General features: G+C 37.2%; 1 protein-coding gene across 1 annotated transcript; it reads left to right on the top strand.

The window, feature by feature from the left end:
* Nucleotides 1-2,633: 2,633 nt before the first annotated feature.
* On the top strand, nucleotides 2,634-5,308 carry LOC146731465 (trypsin-2-like). The gene is made up of 5 exons (XM_085493789.1): nucleotides 2,634-2,696; nucleotides 2,808-2,853; nucleotides 3,117-3,293; nucleotides 3,720-3,811; nucleotides 4,102-5,308. The coding sequence occupies exons 1-5, from the start codon at nucleotides 2,634-2,636 to the stop codon at nucleotides 4,756-4,758; spliced, it is 1,035 nt and encodes a 344-aa protein (XP_085349915.1). The 3' UTR covers nucleotides 4,759-5,308.
* Nucleotides 5,309-9,859: the final 4,551 nt, after the last annotated feature.

Genomic DNA, 9,859 nt, shown 5'->3' with positions numbered 1-9,859 from the left:
TTCAAATCCTCTTTTCCTATCTTATAAGGGCGTATATCAAGTGAGTACTACACAGCTTTGTTTTTATTTACTATCTTTAGCAGCATAGATTTCCCTACTTCCTGCAGCCTTTTCTGTAGTCGTTTTTTGGCTTTATGCTTCCCCTCCCCTCCTAAGGTGACTGGTCTATTAAATGCAAACACTAAAAATTACGGCAAACCACGATATTTTCAATGCACATCATACATTTTGTAATCATGTCAGAGCCAAAACTGTTAATGTTTCTTTGTTTTTCGGGGGGGGGGGGGTCAGCATGTTTTAAAATATAATGTTAGGGGGTCGCCCACTTTTTGTTGTTGTTAGGGGTGGGTCAACTGAGATTTACAGCTGACAAAATGGAATCTGCCGACCCCCCCCCCCCCCAGGCCAGAGTAACTGAACAATCCCTTAAATTTATTAATTCCAACCGATAGTATTTTCTAGATTGCAGGCAGCATTTACAGTTCATTCAAAGTTCAAAGTTGCGTCGGGATTACGGTGATACAGTGTAACAATGTCGGCGTCGGTGATCTCTTACCGGTGTGCAACGTAGCCAAAATAAAAGGCATGAATACAAGACTAGTGGGTGTTAATAAATTTGGGGTCGAAAGTATTCAAAAAACAGTTTTTGGCTGTTGCCATGGTAGCTGTGGACCAGGATTGTTTTGCCAATTAGTGACGGTACGACCTGCCTGTCAATTATAAACAAAATTAGCCAAGCCAAAAAAAATCTCAGTAAATTGTTGCCCACACTCAAGCGGATTAGAATGAGCTACGTCCATGCTTTTTAATCATATAAATGTAGGGTGTGATACATTTGGCGTGAAGGTATTAAAAAATTCAGTTGTTGGCTGTTTCCATGGAAACGGTGGTCAGAATTTGTTTTCAGATTTTACCAATAGTAACTTTGTGCCCACACTCAAGCTGAGCAAAATGAGCTATGTCTGAGGTGTTGTATCCAAAATTTGTAGGAGATACATTTCCTGATAACTAGGGTGAAGGTGTGACCTACCTGCTAAGTTTGAGCGAAATCGGCCAAGCCAAACAAATCACAGAAGAATTAATACGTGAAAACACTAGAAATCACACACACACACAGATACACAAAATTAAAGTGATTTTAAGGGCAATCCAAGTGGAGCGAATCGCCAATACCATGTTAATTTGCATATTGACCGTGAAAATACCAAAAACATCATTGCATGGGTGATATGCAAATTAGTTTTAGTCAAAATACGTTACTGCTTAGAAGTACCATTACTGTTGTTCAAATTTCATTTCACTCGGCAAATATATTCATGTACCCAAACGTAAAGTATCGTACTTCTAAATATTCTTTATTTCTGCTATGTTTCGAAAAACGCTACTCTTGAACGGACTACTTTATTCGCTCTCAGACCGCATTTGCATATGGGGTGTGGAAGTACCGATTTTGATTTCAGGGACGAATCAAAATAAACTGCAGTATATATGTAATAATGTGGAATACTTTCACTGCGAACATTTTTCCGCTAAAATAAATTCCAGTGAAAATGCCATTTCCCTCATACTCTATTGAGACTTGACACAGCACAGTGAAAATTTGATTCACACCGTATGCTTGAAAACTTTTCATCGAAAATAAATTAAGTGAAATTCTGTGTGATTTCATGAGAGTTGAAAATGAAAAAATTATATGACGCCCAACCCTACCACTCCATACACAATGTACCCACACCTCAAAAACATCCTTTCACCAGTGTATTCTATTTGAATTCAGGAGAAATTTAAATGAACAAATTATATGACAACGAACTTAATCATGATAATGTCAACCTCTAGTTCAGCACTGATTAAATAAACTACCTCGTCTTTATGCCAACTTGAATTGAAGTTATTCAATGCCTACACCAGTGACTTCAAAATCTATGTTTCAATTCCAGGAATTTCACTTGCTATTAATTGTATGGGAGTGCCAGTCTTTTATTTTCTATTGTAATGTCAATTTCTTGTGATTACTCGGAAAATGAAGCTGTAACCACAGACCACAGTGCTGCAACTAAATCCTGGTATAAGCACCGGTTAGGCAGTCTTGAACTATGCATGTGAAGCCAGCTGAGAGGTATATCCAATCCTATAGATTTCTCATTGTTTGGTAACTATTTGCTGCAAATGCAACAAAAATCAATATTAAAATATTACCCACACAGCATTCTACAGGTTACTTGTTGACGTCAGTGATCAACGCTCGGGACGAATCAGTGTAGACCGTGACGTCAGACTGTTTATACTGGTTTCACATGCTCTTCATCAGTAAAGTGAAAAATCGTCTGTTTATCATCTTACGTTTTCCCAACATAAAATTTAAGCGAGCCTATGGATTATGACGGAGTACCAAGTTTTCCTGCAATTCGATGAGCATGCGCAGTTCTTGAGATATCATTCAACACACATATCCCGATTCAGGGTAAACGCCAACATACTCTCGCGTGCGTCATACCACACGGGGTTATAAACACAACGTGAATATGACTAGTGACGTCACACGTGTATCGAACTACACAACGTGCAATGTATATATATGACCATACAGGCCACAGTACAATTAATTTCACTACGTGACAGAGGGCGAAGTCATGTCGAGACAGACATTTCATCTCTTGGTGGGCTTCAGTGTAGTTGCGATTTCACTGTTGTTGGTGAGTATCACATTGTATTTTTAAGTTCAAATTCAGTTAATTTAGAATTATATAATGGCATGGGTTTGTTGTTATTTGTTGTTGTTAAACGATTATCTAAATTTTTGATAGATATCTGCAGAAAGAAAATTCAATAGATTAACGGGAAGACATCCGGGTAAGTACAAAATTACATGATATATGCCAGTAACCTACCTACCTATGACCTAAGTAGTATTCAATCACACGATATACCAACAATGCACATATTAATGTTAATATTGTTATTTGATGAAATGAATTATATGCGCGCCGCCAAGAGTCATAAAGAAAACAAACAAACATATAAGTATTTTTTCTCACCAACCACCTAATCGTTCAGAACTCTTAGAGTGACGGCACGAAACTGTAGTAAACGCTAAATTTAACACTATTTCACAGTTCTGAAAAACTGGTCAGTTTGGTCGGAATGGTCACCATGTTCCAAGACGTGTGGATTCGGAATCAAATCACGGTCCAGAGTGTGTGTAACATACAGGTCAAGATCAAGACTAAGACTAACTGGTTGCCAAGGAAACGTAAATGAGGAGAGTATCTGTAAAACTTTACAGTGCCCCCGTAAGTACGACCAATCAACGGTTTCTGGGGGCGGGTACGCTGGTTGAGTTGTTAATACTGATATTCTAGCATCGTCAAACACGTGAGCTATACTATGACCATGTGGCCTAGTACGCGTATATGTATGTGCGATGCCCCAATAGTCTATGTGCATGGTCATCTATTCTTCTACTACACATATTGTATTTAGACAATCATACACCGTTCCAGTGAATGGCGCCATCTATCGACGAGCCGCTTCTAACTTATAAATAGGGGCAAGTAAACGCCATTCGACAGAGCGCCGATATTGTTTTGATTTGTTTTGTATATTAACATTTAATAAAACACGGGTTTAGTCGAATTAATCATATAGTAGTGAGTGAATATTGAAGAGGTAATCATTAAAATCATGTTACCTGGTGTATATCGCTTTTTTGTTTTTAGACCGTGACCTCGTGCCCAATTGCGGAGTTCGAGCAGTACCTATGGCTGTTGTTGGTGGAAACGAAACACGCCCAGGAAATTGGCCATGGCAGGTGAGCAATTCTTCTTAAAATGTTGATTTACCTAATATGTCATATATGTTCTATTAACGCTACGTTTCAACACACACATAGGCAAAACATTTAATTTTGTATACACTTTGTATTATAGGTACGTGCATGCGCATTAAAATTGTTCTCATTTTCATTAAACATGTATCATTCAACGCGTCGTTTCATTGACAGCATTGACAGCACGTTTTGTCTACGATGGTTCCAATAACTATTATATATCAAAGAATGCACAAATTTGTAAATAAAGTAGCTATCTACTATCATTTCAGGTTGCGCTTATAGACTCGTATGGAATCTTCTACTGTGGTGGCACACTTATCAGCCCAAACTGGGTGCTCACAGCGGCGCATTGCATTGCGGGTATTGACCATGTGCGACTAGGCGACCACCATCTATATATTGACGAGGGCCATGAACAAGATGTAGCGGTGAAATCAACGTATGTCTACCCAGGATATCTACCGATGAATAATTATTACGATATAGCATTGGTTGAGCTCTCAAACACGGTCACGGTAAACAGTCACGTCAACGTTGCCTGTTTACCAACATCCGGACGTGACCCTTCAGAAGGTGATTTGTGCTACGTGGCAGGATGGGGAAAAACTGATGAAGGTCATCCCATTGGATCGTTTAAGCTCCGCGAAGCCGTTCTGCCAATAGCCGCCCAGGCAGACTGTTCTCGGATGTACGCTGGACATGCAGACATTACCGACGATTTTATATGCGCTGGATATTTAGTCGGTGGGGTTGATACGTGCGATGGAGACAGTGGAGGTCCACTGATGAAAGAAGACGGAGGCGTGTGGACCGTTTATGGTGTGACTAACTTTGGAGATGGGTGTGCACTTCCCGGAAATTACGGGGTTTACGCACGCGTGTCCAGTTATATGAACTGGATAACACAAACACTAAATGGGACATAACACTGGTATTGAACAATATGGCTACTCAATCTGAATTCAATAATACCAAATAAAACAAATTTAACATTGTTAGCACATGCAAATTTCCCAAGAATATTATTGAAGTTTCAAACCGAACATACATTATTTCAAAGAGATCTTTTTTGGAAAATAATGAAATTATAGTCATATACCCTTTGTGTACCATCTTCCAGTCACAATGACGTTACGTCAAATAATACGTCTTTCAAATATTGTTATCAATAACTAAATACTTATGACGAACAACTATCATTGTATAATAACGTATTTTATCGGAAATGTAAAACTAAAAGAAATACAATTGTTGATGCTTTTTCATTCAGAGAATAAATAACAAACACATGCAGATGACAAATACACAGAATTGGTTGTTTTCAAACTACTTCAATAATTAATAACATTTTTTTATTGAAATGGGTCATTACGTTTTTTTATTTTACTCACGGGAGCATTATTCATTGTACATTGTTATCTCAGGTATTGTTTTGTTATATGATTGTTAAACAATAAACATACAGTTTTCTTACTAGCTTTGAGGAGGACTAATTTTTAAAGATTTGAATTATTTTCAATGTTATTAATATTAATGATTGATATATCGTACCCCTTTCAATACTCATTGCATTGGTATACTGAATGGATTATGAATTATCGTAAAGTGAAAACTTTGAAGGTTTTTTATGTACAGCGCACAACATCGTATACACTACGAATTATAACTACGTAACACTCACTTGAAGCGCATGCGCACGTGCAAAGTTCGCGAAAACGAGTTTTGTTTACGATGAATTGTAAGTGTGTTTAACAACGTACAACATCGAATAAAAACACTAAAATGCCCATATTTCTGATGTGCTTCGACTATATAGCTTCACGGACTGAATTCGATGTCATACTTTTATACCCTCGTTTGGCAAGGATATGTGTTCTGTGGATGAACCTATAAGAGGACAATGTTTATTTTTAGTCCGCAATTAGTCTTGCACCCGTCGTACTGTATTAGAATCCCTTGTCACCGATACACCACGATGTCAATCTTCGTTTTTCACTAATCTTTCTTCATATTCGTAGGGGCATATAATATCATACGGGTATGTGATCACAGTTTTCGTTTAGATCTATGGAACTATGGAATTGACATAACAATGGCGATTTTTGAAAAATATTATGACAAGTTTCTCAAAACACGTCAACGTAATGCACAAAAGAATGCTATTTTATGTTGCCATGGGACAATAGTTACATGAGTGTACGTAATAAATCAATGAACATTTTCATGCAATTTATGACCAGTTATCTAAATACTAGTAATTATGAGTAGGCCTTACCTAGTAGTACCTTAAAAAACAGAAACATATCGGATAGAATTTGATATAAAGGTCGCTCAAGAGTCACCTTCGTATCTCGTATGATAATTTACCGTGGAATGATAGAATGTAATAACAATTGTCAGTTTAGGGTTTGACCAATGTACAGAGACTCGATTCAGGAGATGATGGAGAACTATGCAAATTATTATTTTATTCATTTTTACTCGTAGTTCTGAGTTTTTTTTTACTTTAACTTTTACATCTATCAATTGTATGTAATTTTTCGTGTTTTAAACAAATTATTCTCTGGTCAGATTTGTTTTTCGTAATCTACACTCACTTCAGAGTTTCTTATGGTGAAGTTCTTAGTAGAAAGAAATAGGATGTTTTTTTTACAAATATTATTCCGAGCACGAGGGCAATTTTCAAAACATTATAAATCAAATTTCAAAATGAATAATGAGAAATTTAATTAATTTTTTGACTTAAGAAATACTGAGTGAAGTTATTTACATTCACTCCACAAGGAGGAGTTTATGAGACACTATTCGTGTTTGTATTCGTCATACTTCAAATCAGATAAATTAATAAATGTCAATAATTAAGATTATATATAGACATCAACTTTCCAAATCGCTTCCATCACCATGGAGACGCTCACAATTTATCTAGTGTTAATTTTAGTGTTATTTGTTTTGTGTCGGCGTACACCAGAAGGATGGAAAGACCGTAAAATCTACCAAGTAAGTGGCTTACGTGTATTCGTGAATGCGATATAAAAATTGCGCCACGTGAAACACCACACGGGAAAAGTTATTGTTAAAATCTTAATTCTGGTGCGGTCGTTTTCTTTGAAAACGAAGTTACAAAAATATTCTTTGAGGGCAGGGAAAAATATTTCTATTTTTTGAGGGCAGTGTAAAATTTGTACGAAAACAGGAAAAATAGTGAGCAATTTCTTTAGTTTAAAGAGAAAGACTTTTTGGAGGGGGAGTACCTTTCTAAATTTCTTTAAAGACATTCGTTTTAGTTTTACCTCATAATCTAGAACTTTTGGCATAAATATTCATTCGTGGCACATATTTGAGACTGGTCAGTAGGTCAGAAAATACAACATTAATTAGAGGGAGAAAGAGGGGGAGATTTCTTTATTCCAAATATAGAGAACAGTATACAGTCACAGAAATAGTTTGCGAGTAGGGAAACATTTTGACAAAACTGTTGTGGAAGGGTCCACACCTCCCACAAAATGTTGTGAGTTGTGGTCAAAAAATCAAACTGAGACTCGAGTTGAGATATTATCTACTGTAAAAAGACTAATTTTCACTGGGTTTAAATTTCACTGATTCACCATTTCAGGCATATTCAGTGGGTTTTAAATTCACGGTTTCGTCATTTAGATAATATGTTCTATGCTAAATTTTACATATTCACTGTGTTTTACCCCCTTTACAGTATCTGGAGAGCAGGTTATGAACAGCTTTTAATTTTCCATTTTTTATCTAAATTAGTCAGTCCAACTTTCTAGACCTGTAAATTGTATTTCATCATGAAAAGAACATTTAATGTACATCGCTTGTTGGCTACACCCGACAGTTGGCCATTGCACCGTGCCTAATCTATCCATCTTGTTTTTTCGAAAAAAACAACAACCCATTTTCTGTACGGTAACAAAACCGCTGTCACCAATGTAACGAGAACACAAGGGACTAGTTTGAACCTATGTAAGTGTGGGGAGCTGATTTTATTCTCCCGAGTGGAAGATGAATCGATAATCATAAAATAAAATCGGTATATTTTAGCAGTGTACGTGTCACTCATCAGTTGACATCTTCCAGGGTCAGTCATACAATAAAAATATGTTATCTGTCTTTACGTCGATATTGTGTTCATTAGAGTTCCCACTTCAGTGTTTGTGGGTATCGTGCCGCACTAGCTAATCAAATTACATTGCACATATATGATATGCGATATAGAACTCAAAAGCGTGCCTCACCCAGTCAAACACATGGAATATGTCGACTATTATTCCACAATGTGATACTTGCTCATGTTCAGATGTATAACATTATTTTGGCTGGGATGTATGGGTTCGAAAATGTGTGAGCATTTCTTTTTCTGTTGCCTATTTACTTGTTTTGCTTAACATCGTTTTCACAGAGCAATTCATTTCAGTGAGTGATATTCATTGGAATTTGTTCGATTTGTTGGTATTGTAATCTGTTGTTTATGTATACTTGTGTGAATTCTAACACGTGTTATTAGAACACACTGTTCGTATCATCATTTTTTCCCTTTGCAATTATGGGTGTATCAGACTGACTCGTATTAAATGTTTACTTTATTCTGACGTTGTCTTTCAGTGTATTACCCTCGCATTTTATTTGTTTTTATGAATTAAATGTACGAATATCCCCGGACGGACATCCGGGCATTTTCACCGCCTGGCAACACTCGCGGTTAAAAAAACGGCCAAAAACAAGATTAGCCATACGTATGTATGTAACATACTATATAAATTTGGTTGTTCAGGATAACTTCAAAGTTGAGTTTATGTTGTTTTCTCGAATCTTCACCGACTCAACCGGCGTTCCACAGCAGCGCACACAGAAATGCATGTACAGTGGTGCGCGCGCGTCTTAGCAACGTGGAACGTATTGTGACGTAGCCCCGCGCCGAGGATCGAACTCCGCACAGTTCGATACGCGTTACTTCGTTGTGTCGTCACCGGAAGCGCTGTCCCAGCACAAACCTGTGTCATATGACGCCTTACTAGCCGATTTTGGCTAAAATTCCGCTCCGCCGCCTCTTTACAACAGTGTTTATACGCGGAACTTGATATTGCTTTTTATAATTTGGGTTGCCTTTGAATCACATATTTTAGTGAAATATTGTTTATAGAGTGAAATATTATTGTCATACATAATTCAATCCTTGTAACAACATAAACTAACACATAATAACGATAATCAAATTTGTGTTTGAAGTTCGAAAGTAGTTGCGTTATTTCCGATTTCAACTAGTTCGAAAATAGAACGTCCTTGAGCGCAATAAAATCACGCGTAGAACTCCATCCGAACCAGACTCTAGCAGCGTAAACTTATTGCAATTTGCGCAATTTGGGCCCAGTTTGTTCTTACAAGTTTTCTAAGTTTCATTTATCATTATTTAGTAAACAGGCCCCTCAAAAGATTTAATATATCCGTAAAATACGTGGCAATCGACGACTGACCTCGAAACGTTCGAAATTTCGAACAAACTCCCAGTACACCTTGCGCGATATGCGTCAGATCGGTGTAGAAGACGCCGACCTGCAGCGTCAATGGCGTTACTTATCATCACTGCACAAAGCACGAACTCCGCACAGTTCGATACGCGTTACTTATCATCACTGCACAAAGCAGCTTTGCATAGGACTCATTTGCATATTCGAATATGTTCGAACTACAAGACCCTGTCGGTTAACAAAGTTATGCGTAAGTCACTTGGTTACTTTAATCACTTTAATAAGGCGTTTCACGCCCCCGACTTCGAATAAAATGTTCTGTTAATTAGATTAAAATATACATGACTTGCGCTAGAAAAGTGCAATCCTTTCCTACATGGCAAAGCATTAGTTTCTACAATAAATGGCTAACTTTATAAACTTACTAGAACCTTTGTGTTCTATTGCTGTTAGACGCGCAAAATCGAACCCGTTTAAGCCAGAAACAGTATTGAAATATTCACCAGAATACAAGATGAACGGAAATGTTAGGAAACTCTTTTCA

Source organism: Saccoglossus kowalevskii, chromosome 19 (genome assembly GCF_978046115.1).
Source record: "Saccoglossus kowalevskii chromosome 19, keSacKowa6.1, whole genome shotgun sequence".
NCBI lineage: Eukaryota > Metazoa > Hemichordata > Enteropneusta > Harrimaniidae > Saccoglossus > Saccoglossus kowalevskii.
This window is presented reverse-complemented; position numbering and strand designations above follow the sequence as displayed.

Excerpts from the sequence above, each read along its gene's own strand:
- LOC146731465 (XM_085493789.1), top strand. The coding sequence starts at position 2,634 with ATGTCGAGACAGACATTTCATCTCTTGGTGGGCTTCAGTGTAGTTGCG. Across the intron at positions 2,854-3,116 it reads ATTAACGGGAAGACATCCGG|TTCTGAAAAACTGGTCAGTT; the intron begins GTAAGTACAAAA and ends ACTATTTCACAG. Across the intron at positions 3,812-4,101 it reads CAGGAAATTGGCCATGGCAG|GTTGCGCTTATAGACTCGTA; the intron begins GTGAGCAATTCT and ends CTATCATTTCAG.